Here is a 23080-nt window from a genome sequence, read left to right as displayed (position 1 = left end):
GAAGTGGTGCGCGGCCCTTTGCGCATGCTCCCCCCAGTTCTGGCGGTGGGCGCTGTAATGGCGCACATCACTATCAACCAGTACCTGCAGCAGGTAACGTTTGTCCTGCCGCATCGCGCGCAGTCTGCGGGGGCTTCTCCTTTTTGCCTTGGACCGCCCGATTTTGGGATGCGGTGGGCAGCCACCTCGGGTCTGGCTGGGGTCAGATTGGAGACTGCTCTTCCTGCTGAGTCTGTTCGTTGATTGCATTAGGCCCTTGGCCGCCAATCGGGAAGCAGGGATGATTGAAGCAAGCGCACCCCTGCGTTTCTTGGGGACCCAGGGTTGCGCAGATGGTCGCTGCCCAGTTTGGGGACGTACGTGTGTGTGAAGGGGGGCGTCCCTTGTCCTAGCGGATGCTGCAGGACCCGTTAGCCACGCGAAGGAGTTGGGGTTCAACCCTAGTGTACCATTGAAGGCCCGACCTAAGGGCCTGGCTTCGAGTTTTTCTCGGACAGACACAGGTGCAAGTAGGAGATGGAGATAGCAAGTAGTCCCGGCTGCGAGCTTCTAGTCATTGCTGACATTCAGTACATGCTTTGTGTGTTAGCACTTAGCATACTTTATAACCTTTGGGAAATGTCTCTCACAGGGGTTTTGTCTTTAAAGCCAGTAAATGGCAGTAGCATATTTCAAACATAGGTGTTTATGTTTTCAAAGCTTTCATTCTTTCCACTAAATTTTGCTAATTCGCAGAACTAGAATCGTGGTAATAAGGATAAGGGAAAGAGGAAAGTGTATTTTAAAATTATCTGAAGTAAACATTACTAAGGCTCGGTGATAATGTGTGGTTGAGGGATAGGGAGGAGTCAAGAATGCTTCCTGGTTTTCTAGTCCAGTTTAGGCAACAGATGAGCAGAACAGAGTTGGAGAGAAAAAGAAATTTAGTTTTGGATATGTTGAATTGCAGGCTCTTTTGACCTCAGGTGAAGATTTCTAGTTGGATATAGTCAGGTGATTAAGAAGATCATTGGTTGCTTCATTGAGACAGTTGGTTAAAACAGAAATTGTGTAAAAACAGATACAAGCTTTTAATTTAAAACATACAAATATACATTCATTTTCCAGTCTTATGATTGAGGCCTAAGACCTTAAGGATAAGTGTGCTGTGGCCTTATCTTTGCAGAGTTAACATTTTACAATATCAGTTTATTTAAAGTTGGGCAAGGACTTCGACATTGGAGAAACAATATGAATATATAGAATCTCTTTAGAATTTTATGTTTTTCTTAATCTTTTACACGTTTCTTGCCCACACATAGTTCCGTTTCTTTTTTTTCCCCCCCATTCTGGGTGCCTTGAATAGTGTCCGTGGATGCTTGGTATAATTTGTTGACTGGATAAATGGAGGCATAGACTGAATGGTAAAGCTGAATGATTTGCCAGTGCTCAGACCTATTCATTGTAGTGAGGAGTAAGGATTCATGCTGGTCCGACTCTTAAGTTTCAGATTCCTCTGTTTCACCAAAATACCTCTCAGTCTGGTTCTCTGCATTCTCAGAAAGGCACTCTGAATTAATTGTCTATCTCATTTGATGAAACAGTTTAAGGTGATGGTAAGAAGAATGATTAGTGCTTGTTTAATGATTACTAAGAACCAGGCCTATTGTATACCATAAGTTGTTATCAGTGTTTTTTTTAGGAGGTATTGCAAATTTTTACAGAGGAAGTTAACTGGCTTTTCAAGGTCATTGGTAAGTAAGTGGCGCATTAAAACCAGGAGTTCTGGCTCCAGAGTTCATGCTCTTAACACGAAGCTCACTGCCATTGATGGTCGAAGTTTCAGCCAGCTTTTCCTGTCCTTGTCAGAACCTGGCTATTTCTTAGTCTCTGAAGTATATTATTTCTTTCTTTCTTTTTTTTTTTTTAAACAAAATACTTTTTATTATGAATTATACAAAATCAAAACTCAAGTACTGCTTATAAGATCCACTGACATATTTTAAAATAACACTACATAGTTTTCTTTAAATCTGAGTTAGAGTGTCATTTATCTTTACTAATACCAAAAACAACCACAACCACATTAATACTTGATAGAATTTTGATGTCTTATAATCCCTGCATATTAAACAGCATCTAATTAAAATATCAGTATAGCTTTCATTCATCAAAGAAAATATTCAAGTTTCCAAAACAAATTTGAGGAGTTAGGTTGGATTTGAATTGAAGAAAAAGACCGAGTTAAAATATGGAAACAAAGTTTTCATCTGGTGGAAACTGAAATAAGTATATACATTCTAATTACAGGTTTGTCCCATGTGGCATTTTTCAAGTTTGGGAAAGTCTACCAGGCCAAACCCTTAGCTGCCTTCACTGCTTTTGCTTTGCGTTTCCCCTTCCCCTTCTCTCGCTTTGCCTTCAGCCTTTTTCTCTGTCTCTGGTTCATCCATACAGGGTACTGTCCATGCTCGTCTAAAAGACTCTTTTGTTTCTCTTAATATAATTTTCCATTTTCATGTCATCTTTTTCATTTTTCACCACATGGGGTTTTTGCTTCAGAATGTTTGGGGACCACCACAGTTGCTATCTCTTGAATATCTTTCATTAAAACATTAGTATCTACTTTAAGAATACTTTTTAGTCTGCTAAGTTCCTTTGGAGCATTCTTTTTTCTCTTTTCAGCACACATCTTCTTTTTCCACTTATTCCATAGACTTTTAGCCATATTTTACCTAGAAAGGTTCACCACTCTCACTCTGCACACTCACCATGACCGGCTGAAGTATATTGTTTCTTGAGTCTCAGTGACCTTGTCAACTTGGATACATCAACATTCCTTATTTGACGCTTTTCACAACAATCTCAGCCAATAGATACCTGTGGACAAGTAGTATGTCTCATTTGCCATGTTCTCTAATAGCTATTGGGTCTAGGGTTTCATTTTACCCTCCTCATAAGCTAATGAGTTCTCCTGTTAGTTTCATGGATGCTGGTAGAACACATGTGATTCCTGGGTTAGAGACCAAGGACCTTATTACTCAGCAGAGCAAGCACCATGGCATCAGCATGTTGGTATTAGTTCCCTTGGACATCAAGTGATGTGATGGGCCCAGAAGTGTACCTGCAGATGTGTCAAGAGAAGAACATTGCATTTGGAAAATCCACCCATTTTATAGCTAGACAGAAAGCTATGCTGCCTTTGTCCAGGATTGGGGATCGGAGGGAGACATTACTTTATCTTTCAAGGTGACCTGCTGCTTAAACAGCCTTGAGTAGCAGCCCGAGTAAAAGAGCCAGTCCACCCAAGGACAGTTGTCTGTGACTAAGATGTCCCCTCATCTATTGAGGCCCCTTTTTTCAGTGCTGGGAGTTTTCAACAGGCATTCATTCAATTTAGTTTCTGTTTGGAGGGTACAGGTTGAATTAATTTATCTTACATTTTCCCAGATAGTCTACTTTTAAAAATTGTCCTATTTAGAAAAAGATCAGTTTGCACATACTTTTCCCCAGAGGTGGATCTTAACAGTTCTAGTATCTCTTTGAGGTCTGGTGTTATTTTTTTAGTGTCCTTTATTTCTTTTATCCATTTTGCAAACTTATTTCAAATGGCAAGTTACTTTTTAAAAACTGTTTACATTAAAAATTTTTATTTTTTCCTCCAACTTTTTATTCTGAAAATTTTCAAACTTACAGAAAACCTGAAAGAACTACAATGAAGGCACGTATACCCCTCCCCTGGCCAACCATGTTTGCTTTCTCCTTCCTTCTGTGCATCTGTGCTTCTCTATCCAGAGCCATTGAAAGGAAGTTGATGACGCCATGCCCTTCACCGTGCATTCACCTAGGATCGAGGCTAGTTCACTGTGTAACTGCAGTGCCTTTATTTATTACATCCAAGAAATTTAACATCAGAACTAACATCAATATTTTCTAATATAGAATCCATAGTTTAATTTTCCATATCTCCTAAAGTGTTCTTTAGAGCTTCTTTTTTTAAATCCAGGATCCAAACAGATTACATACATATTTTGGTTTGTTTGCTCTTTAGTCCTTTAAAAGAATTCTCTTGCCTTTTTGGGTGGAAGGGGAGTCTTTTATGACATTTTACCTTTTTAAAAATGTCTTGGCCAGTTGACTTGTAGATGTCTCATAATCTGCCTTTGACAGTTTTCTTGATGATTAGATTCAGGTTGAATTTGATAGTGTGGATTTCCCATAGCCTCACCTCAGGAGGCTTACACTGGTGATACAAATGTCTTTTGTTTCTTGTTGTAAAGTAAATCCTTAGAAGTGGAATTGTTGGCTCAAAATGTAAGTGCTTATGTAGTTTTGTTGAATAGTCAAGTAGCAAATTCTGTATTAGATAAGGTGGTAGAAATGTTCCCTGTCAATGCTCTGAGTGGTACAATAGACAAGGATTTGGATCCGCGTGGTGTTCTTCATTTTTTTCTGACTGTAGGTGCCTGGGCATAGGATTACTGGGTAGGACGGTAGGTGTATGCTCCCCTAACTTGCATACCAAACAGTGTCCCAAAGCGGATGCCACTTCACCTTACTCCTGCAATGTGTGAGAGTTTCAGTTCCTTTATATTCTTGAAGTACTTAGTATGGTCAGCCTTTTCAATTTGAACTCTTCTTTGGGCGTGTAGAGGTATCCTATTGTATTTCACTGGTGGGTAGGATGTGAGCACTTTCTCAGGTGGGTGCCATTTGGATATTCTCTTTATGATGTCTCTGGTTGAAGTCTTGTGTGAGCATAAGATTTTTATATTTACTTTTATTGCAGATAAATTATGTAGCGTGTGTAGCTTCATGCTTGGCTTTCTCTTCACTTATTTTTATGTCATTTTTGATTAGTATAATTTAAAAATACCATTTGCTTTTCTAATTACAGATGTCTGCTATAACAGTCTTCCAGTATAGAAATATACAAAATGAAAGTCTGCTCAGCCCTAACCCCACTGTCTAAGGGGTGAGCTGGTGTGGCACAGAGCCCTGCATTTCTTCCTTTGGTTACATATCATACATACCTTTTCTTTTTCTGCCAGATCAAGTTATGCAGTTTTTCTGTGCCTCTTTTTTCTTTTGCTTAACAGTAAGCATATTGCAGACACTTTCCCATGTTATTACATGTAGATTTATTTCGTTTTTTACAGCACACAGGTACCTATTGTATGACTGTTGACCCATTCATTTAGCCGTTGCCATTGCAATTTTTATTTTATGTTTAGGTTGAGTGGAAGCCATTTGAATTTTGGAAATAATGTGGTTTATAAGCTCTTTTTTTCCCCCATAAGTTGTGAAAGTGAATTTTCAGATGTCTGCTTGTATGAATGAGTAAAACTAGAATAATTCGCTTTCACTAATAAATAATAAACTGGCTTTTCTGTTTTTTCACACTAAGTCTCAGTAAGTCACGTGTTTCTTTGCCTTCAGAAGATCTCATTTTGAAAGGTGGTTATTGTTTGCCAGCTAAACAGAATACTGACGTTATATTTTGATTATTCTGACTGTTTTCAAAGTAGGAAAAATGAATTTTAGTGCTATACAGTGTGTTTTTTAGGTTCTGTTAGAATAGTGTTTTATTTCCTACTTAGCTCTTCTCTTCTCAAATGCTTCAGGTTTATGAAGCAATTGACACCAGAGACGGGGAATCCTGTGCAGAGCTGGTGTCTTTCAAGCATCCTCATGTTGCCAACCCACGGCTTCAGGTAGGTGAAAGATTTGTGCACCCCATAACTGGCTTCCTAAGACTGGTTTAGAGTTCGAGCTTATCTGTTGGTGATTATATTTAGCAGCATATAGGCTGCATCTTAGACCATGTAAACCAGTTTCTGGAGTAGAAGCCGATAAAGTTCCCTAGGTTGTTCTAATGCGTAGAACACATTGAACGCCATTGCTATAAATAGAAATCAGTGCCAGAGATTTGATGAGATTCAGGTTCCACTTGCTGAGTAGATAGTCCATAGGTGGTGCTGCGTGCTTCCTATTGCACATCAGGGGCACACACATCTGTTTGTCCATTTGTAATTTAAGGCTGATTTCTTCATTATAAAATTCCCCATTAACCTTCCATCTGATAGTTCCATTCCCTGGTGGCCAGTGTCTGAATCAATTATTTCATTAGGGACTGTAGAACGATGAATTTTCTGATGTCATTTTCCCCTCCCACGTTTACATATATATCATATCAGTATAAAAGTAGACTGGTTCCTCTTTTAAAATTCCGTATGCTATATAACCCATTGTAATGCTCCTGTTATCTAAGATCTGTCCATTGAGAAGAAAGGAAGAATTAGAAATAAATGTGAGCTAATCTAGCCCAGGATAGAGAGAGGGTGGTTCTATCACCAGAAAGCCGAGAAGGAGTGGTTCCTAATGCAGCATCTTCTCTTAATTCATTAGGCTTTATTTATGTGAGGTATTATAGCCCTTATTTATTGTGCCTTGTTTATTAAGCACATCGTGGCTGCTTACTAAATATTTCTTGACTGACAAGAAATATTAAGATATGTGTGAAACATTAAGATATGTACTTAATTGCCTAGACTGTTTCCCAGCCTTTGGTAGACAAAACGTTGTATTCACCTGTGCTCTATGCATGCCCAAGCTTGGTAAGTTTTTGTTGAAGTAGTGAACTTTTTATTTGAAAGTGCTAAAGTGTAAAATGATACTGTTAACTCCAAAGTGTAAATTGTTTTAAAACAGGTTTGTCTAAATCTCTGCACATTGCCTTCTTTCTGTGCCTGTTAATTACATTTTTGACATTTTCCTTATCATTTAATGTATTAGTTGGCCTCTCCAGAAGAGAAGTGTCAACAAGTTTTGGAACCCCCTTATGATGAAATGTTTGCAGCTCATTTAAGGTGAGGAAGTAAGACAAGCAGATCTTGAAATTGTTGAATTGACTAGGGATTTTATTTAACATCATCTAACGCTGAAGCAGTGAATAATTACTTTGAAAAAGTAGAAAAGTGTGTTTGTAATTTCACTTTGAAAATTTTCTGAAGTTTAAAAAACTGTAAAATTTTAATAAACTTTGTTTTCATTTAAAGGATCATGTATGTTTGCAAAAGTTAAAATTATATCACACCGTCTGGAGTGTCATCTAGTACACCAAAAGGTTGTGGGTTCCATCCCCTGTCAGGGCACATAACGAGGTTGGAGGTTCGAACCCCCTTCAGGTTGCATATAGGATGCAGTGGATTGCTGTTTCTATCTCTTTCTCTCCCACCCCCACCCCGCCTTCCTCGCTCTCTACAATCAATAACTATATCCTTAAGACTGTGTGCTGGTCATTCATTGAGTAGACTATAGAGCCCACCATTGACTTGTGTTTTTCAGGGAAATACTCTCATGGGTGATTTTTAATCTCTTGTCTTATTGGGAAAGAAATTGTAGCTGAGTGAAGCAAGTATTATTTACATTTTATTTCTTCTATGTTTATCTCTAAATCATCAATTACAGCAAAGCTTTATGTCCTTGAAACATGTGGTGTTTAATTGTTTTTCTGTCTGCAATGCTTCCAGTGTCTCAGAACAGACAGGGGTTGAGGAGACAAGCTCGGGTAGCCCTGTGAGATCTTTGGAAAAGTTGGGGTGCCACTGTGTTCTTTGTAATGTAAGGTACCCTGCAATTTCCTTGCTCTGTGCAGTATGCCATGGGATTCCAGATATGATGATGAACTGACTAATACTGACTACCCAGCTGGGCATCTAGGTAGAGGGTCATCACTAATTAAGGGCGATACTGTGTTATCAGTGCATGTTACTAATAAAACCTACTGGCAGCTAGGTTCTCTTTCTGGGACGTGAAAGAATAGTCTGAAAACTTAATGTGGGATTTCATTATATACCAACTCATTTCACGTCAAATAATTATTTGTGTATTTCTTCGACTTCTGTAGCCTGCCAAGCAGGAGGTCCATCTTTCACTCCAGGGTCATTTGAGAACGAGGATGTTTGTGGTGAAAGATGTGTGGTCTACTTAATTCACCTCTAGGTTTTTACCCTATAAGTGCACTTTCTGCTGCCTCTGTCCTCATTCTCCAATGTTTCTTTTCCAGGTGCACTTACGCAGTGGGGAACCATGACTTCATAGAGGCATACAAATGCCAGACTGTCATCGTCCAATATCTTTTGTCATTTGTATTAACTGTTCAGTTTATAACAGGTATAGTGGATTATTTGAAGTTTAGGATTCTGAGACCGTGGGCTAATTTTATTTATCCATGTAATTAGGAAGGAATTAAACCTGTTGAAAGAGAAACTCATTTACCTTTCTCTTGGGTACTTAAATTTAGCATAGGTCTTAAACTTTTCATTTAGTTAACTTTATATAGTAAGGACTTGTTATAATTGAGGATTTTATTTAATTATGTTGTAAAGGATAATATTTTGTTGCCTCAAAGGCATTAAGTGTAGTTACAGGGACTGGTTAAGTTCCCTTGGTGGAATATCAAACTCCAACACCCAGGCATAGATGGACAAGAGTGGACTCAACACACATTGTCACTTAATTTTAGTCAGTAAAGATCTTAAGCCAATTTCTGATTTAAAGCATTTAAGTGATATCTGTTAACTAAGGCCCTGGTCAGTGAGTATCCTAGTCTTTATATGTATCTCTAGACTCCATTTGCTTATTTTTTTTAACCATGTTGTCTAAATATACACAGAAAAGAGTTGGTTGCTAACTAGTTAAGTCTCCTTTGAGTTTAGAAATCCTATAATCAATGAATTAAACTTTACACTACAGATTCCACAGCCTATTGCATATAACTTATGACCATCTGGGCTTAGAAAAACCAAATAAAGTGTTTGAAATTGCCAATTAAAGAAATCGTGTAACAATAGTCTTTTTCTTGTATGTAGTAAACATATTTAGTATTCTTGTACCTTATGATACTCAGATATTTGTAAGTAGATTTATTTATTTTTTCCTCAAGAAGTTATTGCTGTGAGTTCACATAATTTTCTAAATGGTGAGCTATCCCTCATAAAATTTAGAATTCTTATTTTTTATTCCCATTATTTGTAAGATTTTTTGACTTATGTTATACCTTCCTTAATATGGAACATCATTCCTGCGGGCATTTCAGGCCCACAAAGAAGAAAATTGGTAAGTATGAACAAAAACAACTCGAAAAATTAGCAATTTTTTCTAGCAGAAGCTTAAAAAAATTTTTTTCCAGATAAAAATGTATTTTATTTTCTGTGTGGACACGCAATATTATGTGTTGATATAATAGTATCAACATGGATAATGGAATTTTAATAGTCAGTGTAAACTTAAATGGTAGATCAGCCACATTATTTGCAATGTGTTTTTATTAACATGAAGTATCATTTTTACTTCAGGCCTTCTGTGCCCCAGATATTTATTAAATACTTTTTTCCCCTTCATTCATCAATTTTGAATTTACTTTTGGTTTTAAACTTGGACAAAAGAAGTGGATCAATTTCAGTTCATTTGGGGTGATATAATACATTAATAGTTGGGTTATTTTAAATTGTTCAAACTAATCCTTAATTTTATGATTTATGATTTATTATTAAACTATAGGTAAATGAAATTTTGTTTACATTGGAAAAGACAGAAGAAATAACCCTTTTTAAGTGAAGGCTTATCTTACCCATGAAATGAAGATCAATACTGCTAGCTAGATTTTTAAAAAATTGTTTTACAACATTTTGTCTATTGCATACTCTGGTTGCTGTTAGGGCATCTTACTAAACCACATCTTGTTTTAATGGAGCTATTTGGATAATTGTGGGGAAGGAGGATGTCCTGGGAACGGTGTGAAGAGGTGCTGCCTCAGACTGAGGACCCCTAGATGGACCAGGATCTAGGCCTCTGAGGCGGGTCCCGGGTAGTAGGTATGGAGCACTTCAGTGTCCGGCCTCTTTGTTGATCAGGAAGCTCAAGGGCTGCAAGCTGTCCTGATGGAAGATGAGGAAGGTAACAGTAGCTATTGAATTCTTGGAGGGGTGCTGACTCCCATTCTGGATAATCGCCCTGTGTGTTGGTGTCATTCCCACCTCTGGTAAAGGGCTCTCTGACCTCATAGCCTCTTCATCACACCTGCTTTTTTGCCCGTAGGGCTCTGCCTGTCATGTATGCAGTAGCACTTGACCTTCGAATATTTGCCAATAATGTAAGTTCATCTTCTTTATCACTGTTGTTTAATAACCTTGACTTGGTATCTGTTACTTATTTTCATGTCATTCTTTAAGAAGTTTTGAGGCATGAGTGGGGGTTGGGATATATCTGCTGTGGAGAGCAAAAGAGCAGAGGAGGTCTTAACTAATTCTTCTTTTGGGGTTGGTGTGAACAGATTTAAACAAACATCAGTTTTTACACTGTAGATATAGAGGGAGTTGTTTCTGTGTATGGTTTATCATTTATGGCATGCAGTATTTTTTTAAAGGGGATGGAGCAACAATAGATGAGCAATTCTGCATTCTCTCCTACGGTTAAGATGTGGCCTTTCCCCGTCTTAAAGAATTCCAACTTAATGTAGATTGAGACAACAGCAAGGGTTTCTCTGGTATGAGGAGGTATAGATCCTGGATTTTATCGAGTTAATTTCTCCTTGGGGGTCTACATAAGCCAGTTTTGTAGCAACATTTCTCAACTTTTTGGTCCTAAGACCCCTTTACGGTTTTAAAAATTACGATGACTTCTGACTCAGGACAAGATGGAGTAGGCACATTTTTCCTATTCCTCCTGCTGGGACTTTTAAAGCCAACATGGCTCTGAGAGGTGGAGAGAAATAGGGACAGGGACTTGCAAAACAGCAAGAGCAGTGAGTTTCCTGCATTTCTTTTTTGCCTCTTATCTATCCTAGCCTGGGTCTCAGAAAAGCCTGAAACTCAGGAACACCAGCAGGCAGAGTAGAAGCCCCAAAGAGAGCAGGAAGGGGCGAGGCAGCCCATCAAGACAGACCTCTGACAGTTTCTGCTGCACTTCACATCAAGTCTGTAGGTCCCCAACCCCTGTCAGCAAGGCCCATGGGGAGCCAGACCTCCATCTTACCCAGTGCCAGAGAGGTGGAGCCCTCGTTTACCCACTAGCATGATATCAGCAGAGGCCTGCTGAAACAAGATAAATGAGGTCCACAATCTTGTAAGTAATAATACCCCAAATGTCCAGGATATAATCGAAAAGTCACTAAACATACCAAGAATAAGGAAAATCTTAGCCTTTTGAGGTGTTAAATGAGGAGAGTCAACCAACAAACACCAACACCGAGAATGACACAATGTTGGAATTCCCTGATAAGGATTTTATACCAGCCATCATAAAAAAGTCTAAAGGAGCAATTATGAACATACTTGAAACCAATGGAAATGTAGACAGTCTCAGAAAAGAAAAAGAAGATATAAAGAAGGACCAAATGGATATATTAGAACTGAAATTATAGCCACTTAAATAAAAATTATTGAGGTCCCCAAAATACTTTAGTTTACATGTGTTGAATTTATTTGTTTTTACTGTTATTAGAAATTTTAACTGGGAAAAATTTTAACATTTATTCACTTAAAGTAATAATAAAGCTTTTATATGATAACTTAAAAATGACTATTTTCAGAATGAACAAAAAGTACTAACAGTGGCATTCTTTTACAATTTAAAGTTTTTAATGTCTGGCTTAACAGAAGCCACCCAGATTGTCATTTCTGCTTCTGCGTTCACTCTGATGCACTATGTTGTTTTGGTTGAATACATGAAGACAATCTGGCCTCACACAGATGTAAACGGAAAAGGGAGGAGTATTCTGGATAATTGCGGATAATTTTTGAGCTATACCCAAACTCCAAATACTGGCTTTTAAAGATTAGTTATAATATGGCCTCTGAAGCTTAGCAGTGAACTTTTTCTACTGTTACATCAAAATCCACTGATGAGTCATGCACACTCTGAATGGATGTTTTTTACCCTTGCATGGATTTGTAACATACATCGAACATTTGGAAACTTCTAGTTCACTAAGTTAGGCAGATGTTCCCAATGTCAATATATTTCATTATGTTAAAAAAAAGAAAGAAAGAAAAATTCTACATTTGTTAATATTTACAATGACTTCATCAGAAAAGAATGGAAGTAATGGAAATCTGCCAAGCTCATGGTGGGCCATACAAGTTTTCCAAAATTCTTGTTTTTTCTTGAAAGTGCAAATATTGCCATTGGCAATAAATACCATCAGTTGTTTGTCTGGAAGTGACAGGCTTCTTTCATTCACTTTCAGGCGTGCCTTAATCGCCTTGCTGGCCTGTCACTTACTTGCTCCATGGTGCAGCTGGCAGCTCCTACAGTGTCCTAGTGCTTCTCGATAACACGGCCATCATACTTCAGTGTGTGACAGACATGCTTTGGGTGTGTTTTCCATTTCGCCACAAAGAATATTAAAAGTTTCTGTATTCAAGGAACAAGACAATAAAATTAATATTTACTGCATCATTAAGGACACTTTAAAGTGAAATTAGCTTTATTAGTTGATTGATGGATAGATGGATTGTAAATGCATTATGTTAAGGCAATGATGACTCGTTCCATTTGGTGCCCCTGGGACGCTGTAGTGGTTTCACCTACCATTGTTATTGCACCCTCAGTACAAGCAGTGCACATGTCAATATGATGAAAATAAATAATGGCTTCGTGTTCGTGTTATCATGAAAATGGTTTTCACCACATGGGCTATCTGCAGGTATCTTGAAGCCTCTCAGGAATTCATAGACTATACTTTGAGAACCTGTGATAGGGAAAACATGAGTGGGAAAAAATTAGTTCTTTATTGTAAACTATCCTAAAAACGAGAAGAGCCAGACTTGGTAATGACTTTCATAGCTATTGAAAGGGTTTTTCAAGGGTTTTGACTAGCTGTGTATAGGAGAAGGGAAGGTCAGTGACTGAGGGAGCAAAAGGCTTTTAGCAGTGCAGGGTTACATGCAGTGCAGGCTTAAAACATTGGTGATGGATTTATTAGCCTGAGTTGGTTGAAGAGAGATTTGATTTGTGGAAGAGTTGGACTGAGCTATAATTTCTCAATTTTTGAAAATATGACTTCACCAGAATCTTTGGGACTTCGACTTTTAGTTATAACCATTTCTTTTCTTCTAGCTGTACTGTGATTTTCTTTTTAAATTAAAGAATCTAGCAGAAAAAGAAAGTAAATGTTTTTATATCCTATTAGGCAGATCAACAATTGGTTAAGAAAGGAAAAGGCAAAGTTGGGGACATGTTGGAAAAAGCAGCTGAGTTGTTGATGAGCTGTTTCCGCGTCTGTGCCAGTGACACGTGAGTAAGGTTTTGGAGACAGAGATACTACCAGTCTCCTGTCATAGCACACTGTCCCTTCCCTGTCCTTTGTTGTTATTTGTTTTACTGCTACATATGTTATAATCACACAATCCTTTTACTTTTTTGCTTTAAACAGTCAGTTGTTTTGGAAGAAAACAAGAAAAAATAACTCCTTTATGCTTACTTACATAGTCACCATTTGAGCTCTTTAATCCTTCCTATAGATCTGAGTTTCTGTCTGTGACCATTCCTCTTTACTCTGAGAACTTGCTTTAGCCTTTTGTTTTTAGTGTAGGTCTGCTGACAATGAATATTTCAAACTTTCATTTTTATGAAACTCTTTATCTTCATTTTTGAAAGATCTTTTTGCTAGGTGAAGTCTAGATTGGACATTTTTTTACTTTTAGCACTTTAAAATGCCATTCCACCAGCTTTCCTATGTTTCTGATGAAAAGTCAGTTGTCATTCTTATTGTTGTTTCTTGGTATGTAATGATTCTTTTACCTCTTCCTGTTTTTTCTTTTCACTTTTGGCTTTCAGTGATTTGACCCCAATATACCCATGTGTTTTTGTATCTCTCCTGTTTATTGTTCATTGGGCTTCTTGGATCTGTAAACTGATGTTTCATATTAGATTTAAAAAAATTTTTTCATATCCTTCAACTACTTTTTGGCCCCATTATTTCCCTTCTCTTTCTGGGACTCCAATTATATGTATGTTAGACTACATGATATTATTCTACAGGGCACTGATGCTCTTTTCACTTATTTTTCGATCTTTTTCCCTGCTTCTCTTATTTTGCATAATTTATGTTGACCTTGTCACAAGGTGACTTTTTATTGGCCACTTGATTTTTTTGATTCTAGACTGTCCATCTGATTCAACTTTAGAGTTTCCATTTTTCTCCTGAAAGTCCAGCTCTTCATCCATTATAAAATCATGTCTATTTGAGAGTTTTAGGATATTGTAAAGCAAAGAAAGAAAAAGTAAAGCTTTCCATGTGTAAATAAACAAAAAAAATCTCATGTTCCCAGAAAAATGTTCCAGCTTCTCATATCTCACCACTCCGTTCCCACCAGCCCCACCTCAAAACACTCCATCCAGGCTGGACTTCAAAACAATACCTCAGGATATGTCCCCACTGAGGCTCTCCACACGTGCCATTTCCTTTGCCTGCCATGCATGTCTCCCCACCTTTTCATCTGGTTGTCTCTGCTCATTTCACAGCTTTCAGCTTCTCTTAACACTTTCCACCACCAAACCTCACAGTTGATAAGATTCTCCTTTCATAAACTTTCATAGCAGATTGTACTTTGTGTTCACGGCACTTACCAAAAGTTATTATTTGGCAGATGCTTGTTCAATTGCAAAGTCCATGAGGGCATGTATGTTGTTTTTACATGGTGTCTTTCACACCACAGTAACATTCAGTAAATATTTATTACATGGATACTTGGAATTCTGTTTGATTATATATTCCTGCACAGCTGTGATCTTCCTGACTTCGGATTTGGCAGTGGTTTTCTTAGCTGTGAAACCAGAAGCACAAGCAACCAAAGGAAAAATAGATAAATTGGACTTCATCAAAATTGGACTTCATCAAAATTAAAAATGTTTGTGCTTCAGAGGACACTATCAAAAAATGAAAAACAACCATAGAATAGGAAAAAATATTTGCAAATAATTTAACTGGTAAAGGCTCAATATCCAGAATACATAAAGACTATTACAACTCAACAATAAAAAGACGAATAATCCAGTTAAAAATGGGCAAAGGATTTGAATAGATATGTCAGCAAAGAAGATGCACAAATGGCCAGTGAGTCCACAGAAGGGTACCAGCAAATCAAAATCAGAGTGAGCTGCCTTTCTCCAGGATGGCTAGAATAATAAAAGACAGACAATGCCAGTGTGGATAAAGATGTGAAGAAATTAGAACCCTTGTACCTAGCAAGTAAGAATGTAAAATGGTGCAGTCACTTTGCAAGATAGCCTGACAGTTCCTCAAATAGTAAAACCCAGAGTGACTGTATGTCCCAGCACTTCCACTCCTAGGTATAGACACAAGAGACAAAAACAAATACCAAGTGACAAACCCTTGGGGTTTGCTTTGTCACATGTCTCCAGAAGAGGTCATTGTCCCTGGTGCCAGATTGATGAGGACAGTACCATTAGTATTTTATGTAAGTTACAAAGTACTTAGATTATCATAACACTTGAGATAGTTAGAACAGTATTATTATTTGTCTCCATTTTACAGATGAGGACAATGAAACCTAGAGGGACAGGGTATCTTGTTTGAGATCATACCACTGGTCGATGACAGGAATCATGTTAAGGAGCTGGCAGTTATCACAAACAGACTTTGATATTTTAATACTGAAATATATTTTTACATTATATAAAGTACTTGTATGTGGGCACACTTTTGTCTTAAGGAGCAATTTCTTTTACCCTGGCTTGTGAACAGACTTGCTTGTTTCCATATTTTGGGCATTTTTATTTGACGTGCTTTGGCTTCATGCTGCAGGATTTACTGTTTCCAGGCAACCTGCTAATGGCGCACTCTCTAGCACTCTGTGAGAGTCTGCAAGCTCTGCTGAAGAAGAACCATTGTGCAGTACAAACACATGGCAGACTCAATTCTGCATAGTTTTTCAACATTTTAGCATGAAAATTTTCAAACGTTCAACAAAGTTGAAAGAATTTTACCGTGAATACCCATGTACCACCACTTCTACCATTAATATTTTACTGTGCTTGTTTTATCATCTATTTGTGTGCCTTTCTCTATCCATCTATCAGTTTATCTTTTTCCTGATGCATTTCAAAGTTAATTGTGTAAATCAGTACAATATCCCCTAAACAATGCAGCATGCATCCGTAAACTTTATCCGAAATATGTTTCTCCTTTGTATTTTGAGACAGAATTTACATTCAACGAACCACGCACATCTTAACTGTATATTTACTGAGTTTTGATAAGTACATACACCTGTATAACCCACACCCCTGTTGTGGTATAACATATTATTACTGCTCCAGAAGTTTCCTTCATATCCCTTTCTCGGGCAATCCCTCACCACATTTCTGAGTTTTTGCCACTGTAGATTATTTCTCCCTATTTGGTAACTTCATATAAATTGACTCACCCAGTATGTGCTCTGTGTCCTAGTCATTTTGAGATTCATCCATGTTGTTGTGTATTTTAGTAGTTTGTTTTGTTGTAATGATAAGAGAAAATAACTTTTCATTTTTAAAAAATGTTTTATAACCATTAGCATTTACATAATATTGCTGCAGACTAAGCACTTTCAGCTGCTGCAGCAGAGGGAGTGCATTGCCCAAATATTTAACTGGGGTTAGAATTCCTGGCTTGGACTCTTTGATTTTACCTTTTAAATAAAACATCTTTGATAATGTTTTTTATTTCATGAATATGACTTACGCTGTGAGGTTTTATCTCAAGATATTAATTTGTTCAGGCAGTTTGTTTTGTGATTTATAAATAAAATTCTTATTTGCTATGTAACTTTATGGAAATTATTTTCCCATAGTCGTGCTGGTATAGAGGATTCAAAGAAGTGGGGGATGCTATTTCTGGTGAATCAGTTATTCAAGATTTACTTTAAGGTATGTTTCTGTTTGAATACTTTATAATATATCTTTCTCCCTACCTTTGCAGATACTATTTCTATTAATTATCAGCTAGCCTCCCTGCCATTGCTTGCGAAATCATTATCACCTAGCCATACTTATCATCCTAAGAGTGAACATTTGTTGAGCTCCTGCTAAGTGTAAGGCACTATTGTAGATAGTGTCATCTTATTTAAACCTCAACCCTATGAGGTAAATGCTGTTAGCTCAGGGGAAACTAAGGTGCAACATGCTAAGCAGCATGCCCAGTGTGTTGAGCTGGGCTTTAAGCAAGGAGTTTCACTCCAGAGCCTTCTGCCTGCTATGGTAATAATTAACTACAGAACAGATGGGTATGTGGATAGGTGAAGAAATCCTTCTTTGCTACATGAAGTTGGCCAAGCGGAGAGCAGCTATGTCACAAAGCAGCAGCTGGGACCTGGCCCCTCTGGGTGGGCCTTCCATTCAGGGGGAACATCTGCCCTCGAAGCAACTCTGTGTGATGTGCTTCTTAGGGCTTTTTCTAAAGTGGCTGTGATCTGTGCTGTACAGATTATGTTTTCGATTTTAGTATTAAATAATCAATTGTGATGATGTGATGGGTTTTGTAATTCCCAGTTGAAGGGCGATATGCTTAGTAAAGTAGAAGTTTTCGTTTGTCCTGCCTATTTTTTTATAATAATATTTTAAGTGGATTGTTATTTGTTGTAGATCAACAAACTCCATTTGTGCAAACCTCTCATCAGAGCCATTGACAGCTCAAACCTGAAAGACGATTATAGCACAGCACAGAGAGTGACATACAGGTACTATGTTGGGCGGAAGGCCATGTTCGATAGTGACTTTAAGCAAGGTATGTTGTCGATCTTTGTCCCCCAGTATTTTAGACATTGCATTCTGAATATCCCTGTGGTATAGTTTCAGAGAACACAATTATTGCATTTTATTATTACTTAGGTGGAATGTAGGTGAAAACCAAGTTCAAGTTATATCTTTTTTGTTTATTTTTGACACTAAAATTGGTTAAAGAAAAGGAAAGTTGTATTTGAAGTTTCTTAATTTATTCCGAGTCTCTGATATACATACAGAATCTCAGTAGTCCTGGACATCTTTTTTTGTGAGGTAATTAAGCAGCAGTATTCTTGGCATTTAATATAAGTAATTGTTTTCTCCCTTTGCCTGTACTGATCATGTTGGTACAGGATATAGAGATTGGGGCAGCCTTTAGCTTGGCTGCCAACCTGCTGCTTAGAAATACCCAAGTGAGCAGTGGAAATGTGTCCTTGGACTGGTGTCATTTTTGATGTTTGTGTCCATGGGTGATGGTATCTTTGCCACATCTGAGTGGCACTTTCATGAAATTACATTATTATGTAGTTTATATCATTAACTCTCAAGAACATGATGCCAGTTTTTTTCTTTTTAAACTTTTTGATCTGCTGGCATGAGATTGTTCTTTTTTTTTTTTTTTTTTTTTTTTTAAGATTATTTCTTTATTTTTAGATAGAGGGGAAGGGAAGGAGAAAGAGAAGGAAATAAACAAAGAAACATCAGTGTGTGGTTGCCTCTTGTGTGCCCGCAACTAGGGACCTGGCCCACAACCCAGGCATGTACCCTGACTAGGAATTGAACCAATGACCCCGACCCATTGGTGTGCAGGTCAGCGCTCAATCCACTGAGCCACACCAACCAAGGCAAGGTTGTTCTATATGACCTCTTTTATTGTACTCAGACCAGACCTTTTTTTGTAAGATTTTATTTATTTTTTAGAGAGAGGGGAAGGGAGGGAGAAAGAGGAGTGAAACATCGATACGTAAGAGAAACATTAATTGGCTTTCTCTCACACATCCTCAGCCAGGGACCTTGCCCGCAACCCAGGTATGTGCCCTAACAGGGAATTGAACCGGCAACCTTTTGGTTTGCCAGATGGCACCCAACCCACTGAGCCACATCAGTCAGTGCAGACCAGACTTTTTAAACTCCTCTTCAACAGCTGTTTTAACAGGAAGCAATACAAGATACAGAAATTACCTTTCTCCTGTCGTATGGTCATGGATTCTCTGATAATAAAAACAATAGCTCTTTCATAGTAATTGCTCTAGTTTTTATAAGCATATACAGACCAACTTCAGATTTTCTTTCAAGAAATTTTTCATAAATCTAGGGCTTTTAAAGATGGGCTTTCCTTGGTTATTCCTCATCACTTTTTTTTTTATCCTTAAAATATGAAGCATAAGAATAGAAGCTTTTAAATTTTGTTCTATTGAGATCTGTAAAGGCATTGATTTGTTTTTCCTCTGAAGGTTCATTTAGTAGTATTTTTGAATATCTAACAGGAAGAAATAATGTATTAGTATTAATGGTAGATATATATAGCTTCTGAAAATTTTAGAGTCTTTGTGTAAGGGTAAATGACAGAATAAGGAGCAGAGAGGAAACTTCAGTACCTTGGTATCGTATAGAGCATACAAAGCCCTGGGAAATGTGAGTCTGACTTTTCATGGTGTCTCTGTAGCCGAGGAGTACCTGTCCTTTGCCTTTGAGCACTGTCACCGTTTAAGTCAGAAGAACAAAAGGATGATTCTGATATATTTACTTCCAGTAAAAATGCTATTGGTGAGTGATTGTTATTTAGTTCCTATAGATCCTGTTGCTTTGAAGAAGTTTATAGACTTTAAAAAAATATAACAGATGGTATATAGTTGAATACAATCTCAGCTGCATATGAACACGCCCCCAAAATAGAGGAAGAATAGTTTTATATGTAGCCTGAACCATGTATCTTTATGATTGACACTTTCAGATCCTTTCAGAAAGGCTTCGTTTGTGTTTCCCTTGTCTTTAAAGTTTCTTCAAAAATTTATCATGTAGGGCAAATAAAATAAGTTCATATTATTTCTATTTCCCCTAAAAATCTACATTAATAGAAATGGATTAGCCAAGAAAGAAAAATGTCATTCCAGCCTTTCTGTAGTTATCTTATTTGGTCACCAAAAGTTATTTTTTATACTTAAAAAATGGTAACAAATAACTAACATGTTAATTGACGTAAAACATTCTCAAAATGATAGCACTTTCTTTCCTTCCATTAAAAAAATTTTTTTAATTATCAAAATACACACATTTGGTAAAAACTTACAGTTCAGGGGAAAAGCAACAATGTTATGCCTGCCCTTCCCTACTTCTAACCCTATTTGACAGAAACATCAGTGTAACGTTTTTAGCTGATCCTTCTAGAAGTTGTTTATATATTTCTAAATCTTAGGAAGAAGTACTAGGATTTCTTCAGTTATCACTTCCCTGCTGTGATATAAAGATTAAGAAACATGAGAAGGTCATGATAAAGGTCATATGTAACTGAACGACAAAACTGTATTATACCCAGGTTTTCTGGTTTCTAGGCCAGTTTTATTTTTTTCCTAGCATACTATGATGTTTTTAATCCTTGTTTTGCTACTTAAGAAGAAATTCTAAGAAACACAGGGTTGCAAGTTTTTAAAACTTAAATCCTTCTTAAAGATTTTATCAAAAACAATTCTGTTAAAAATGAAGGGGCTCTTATTCTGGAAAATGAACTCTTTTGTCTTAGGGTCATATGCCAACCATTGAGCTTTTGAAAAAGTATCACCTCATGCAGTTTGCTGAAGTAACCAAAGCTGTAAGGTAGAGTATCCTTTTCTATTTAGGATCTTTTAAAATACAAAATAACTAACATTTTCACACATGTTGTGGGAGAACTAATTGCTTTTGATGTGATCTTGGCCTGGGATTTTGTTTTGTGACCATGCTTGCCCTTCCTTCCCCACCACCCAGTGAAGGCAACCTCCTTCTCTTGAACGAGGCTCTAACAAAGCACGAGACCTTTTTTATTCGCTGTGGCATCTTCCTTATCCTTGAAAAGCTGAAGATCATCACCTATAGGAATCTTTTTAAGAAAGTGTAAGCAAAATATTTTTTTAATAAGTATGACTCATGCAGTAGAATTGTCAGGTTATGAAAACTGTTACAATAGCAGGTGCTGTGTCTTCTGAGATGGGGGTGTCAGTCTGTGTGGATGAGGTCCCATCACTTTTCCTTTAATTGTGTGGAATAAAATCAAACTTTCCCGGCCCACCCACTGTCCCAGAGGCCTTGGTGCCACAGAGGTGAGTGCTGAGCCAGGCTCACTTGGAGGAAGAATCACTCAGGTTATGTGGGATAAGATAACTTTGTAATAAATATTTTAAAATGCCAACCCAAAGAATAAAATATTTCACATTTTATCAAGGCATGTGGGACTAATTATTCATATCCTTTATTCATAGTCAGCCAAACCTCCCCCTGCCACTCCTATCTGTCAGAAAGTTGAATTCTTCTGCAGTTATGTTTTTCTTCCATGTAACACTGGAAGACCCTAAGGCCTGGTCCCAACAGGATCTCAGTTAATTAAACTTCAAACAAAGACAGACTCTTAATAGCTGTGGGTAGATTTCAGAAATATTAAAATGTGAAAAATACATACTTCTTAGATTAATGAAATATGCAGTAAATATAAATTTACATTTGTATTAGGGGCTCTTTAAAATTGAGAAGTCAAATCTATAATGAATAGCTCTTATTTTTAGAGTGTATTTAACAGGTAGAAGTTTTTTTCATTCGTTTTGAACAGTAGTTTATTAGAAGGTGTGTTTTCTACTGACTCAGTGCACCTTTTCTTAACCTTTAAAGTATTTGCATCCTGTTGGTAAGTAATATGGACCTTTGTTTCCCTCTTGCAGGTACTTGTTACTCAAAACACACCAGTTATCTCTGGATGCTTTTCTAGTTGCCTTGAAATTCATGCAAGTGGAAGATGTGGACATTGATGAAGTCCAGTGTATTCTGGCCAACCTGATATACATGGTATGTGAGCTCCCTGGTTCAGTTTAGGGCTTGTCTAGAACATGGACCTTTGATGTAGTGTCATTCAAGTTGTCATCAGGTTCTTTGCTTTTGGGAAGGTATTTTCTGACAGAACTAATTTTATCCCAGGAAATACCATGATATTCAAAAGGCTTAATAGGGGGTATGGGTGGATGGATATAATATGTATTTCTATATTTTCCACATATATATTTATTCATTGTCCTCCCAATGACCTGAATTGTACTTTGATTGGGTCAGAATGCTTATGCCACAGGACTAAGCAATTAACTTACTCAACATCAGTGATGTGATTCAGAAACATAAGCCAACCCTCTGTTTTTCTCCTACAGGGTCACATTAAAGGCTACATATCACATCAGCATCAGAAGCTAGTTGTTAGCAAGCAAAATCCATTTCCTCCGCTGTCCATGGTGTGCTGAATGTATGAACAGTCTAGAGAAGGAGTGTGTTCCTCTGGTTTTTATCATACTGATGAATTCAGTACTTGGCCATGATGTGATTTTCTACATCAGGGATTTCTTTGGGGCTCTTTTCCCGGGGAAGTTGACCAAGTTTTCCAGCATGCACAGACACCTTGAAATTTCCTCGTCACTCATAACTAACATCGACCTCATGGAGACTTGGAATTCCTTTTTCAGACATTGCAGATGCCTACGTTGGCTCTAGAGAGCTGGTCAAAATTCTGTGAAGGAGTCTCTGTCTCCAAGGCAGCTGTAGTTTACTTCTCATAAGAGTTATTCCTAAAGGCATCTTTGTAACTTTACCTAATTTGTTCTATTAAAAAAGGCATTCTGAATTTCTACAAGTGACAATATTTTTTATTGTATCTTCTGGAAAACCAGATTATGCTAAGACTTTAAAATTCACTCTTGTTCTCCCACTGTCCTTACCATTAGTCTGTGTTTGATTAGCATATTTATCATTTTTTAATTTTTTAATTGTAATTTTCCACTACCATTTAATCCCTTTATATCCCCCTCCCCTCACAGTCACCACACTTTTGTCCATGTTCATTAGTCGTTTTTCCTTTTTTCTCTATTCTTCCACCCCCTAACCTCCCCCCAGCATATTTATTTTTGCCAAAGTCCTTTCAGAGAAATGGGCCAGTGCACCTGCAGATTGGCCAAAAAAAAAAAAAAAAAAAAAGTTTTATTCTGGTATTAAAATATAATACTAGAAATGAAAGAGGTATGTAGTATGTTTAAGACCTATAAGACAAAAATTTGAATTGTGCTTAAATTCCTTGTATTTTAGTCAA

General features: G+C 37.3%; 1 protein-coding gene and 1 pseudogene across 2 annotated transcripts; one reads left to right on the top strand and one right to left on the bottom strand.

The window, feature by feature from the left end:
• The first annotated feature begins 9 nt into the window (after positions 1-9).
• PCID2 (PCI domain containing 2) lies at positions 10-22618 on the top strand. 2 transcript variants are annotated; one of them, XM_090258095.1, is made up of 14 exons: positions 10-93; positions 5604-5693; positions 6775-6848; positions 8048-8113; positions 9058-9099; positions 10081-10135; positions 13175-13278; positions 16839-16914; positions 17629-17770; positions 19433-19533; positions 20507-20580; positions 20731-20856; positions 21675-21798; positions 22152-22618. In XM_090258095.1, exons 1-14 carry the CDS (start codon positions 25-27, stop codon positions 22239-22241), a joined length of 1233 nt encoding a protein of 410 aa, XP_090114221.1. In that variant the 5' UTR covers positions 10-24; the 3' UTR covers positions 22242-22618. The 2 variants fall into 2 exon arrangements, with proteins under 2 accessions (XP_090114221.1, XP_090114220.1); XM_090258094.1 differs by lacking the exons at positions 10-93; positions 5604-5693; positions 6775-6848; positions 8048-8113; positions 9058-9099 and adding an exon at positions 9458-9939.
• LOC149996352 (protein LLP homolog pseudogene) lies at positions 2327-2707 on the bottom strand (annotated as a pseudogene).
• Positions 22619-23080: the final 462 nt, after the last annotated feature.

The sequence above is a fragment of the Furipterus horrens genome, unplaced genomic scaffold (genome assembly GCF_987537825.1).
Source record: "Furipterus horrens unplaced genomic scaffold, mFurHor1.1.pri manual_scaffold_12, whole genome shotgun sequence".
NCBI lineage: Eukaryota > Metazoa > Chordata > Mammalia > Chiroptera > Furipteridae > Furipterus > Furipterus horrens.
Note: the sequence above shows the minus strand (reverse complement) of the source record. Positions and strands in the feature narration are given on the sequence as shown.

Bases quoted from the DNA above. Each gene is read 5' to 3' on its own strand.
- PCID2 (XM_090258095.1), top strand. From the start codon at position 25: ATGCTCCCCCCAGTTCTGGCGGTGGGCGCTGTAATGGCGCACATCACT. The intron at 94-5,603 runs GTAACGTTTGTC...CAAATGCTTCAG, and splicing joins TCAACCAGTACCTGCAGCAG to GTTTATGAAGCAATTGACAC. The intron at 20,581-20,730 runs GTAGAGTATCCT...CCCACCACCCAG, and splicing joins GAAGTAACCAAAGCTGTAAG to TGAAGGCAACCTCCTTCTCT.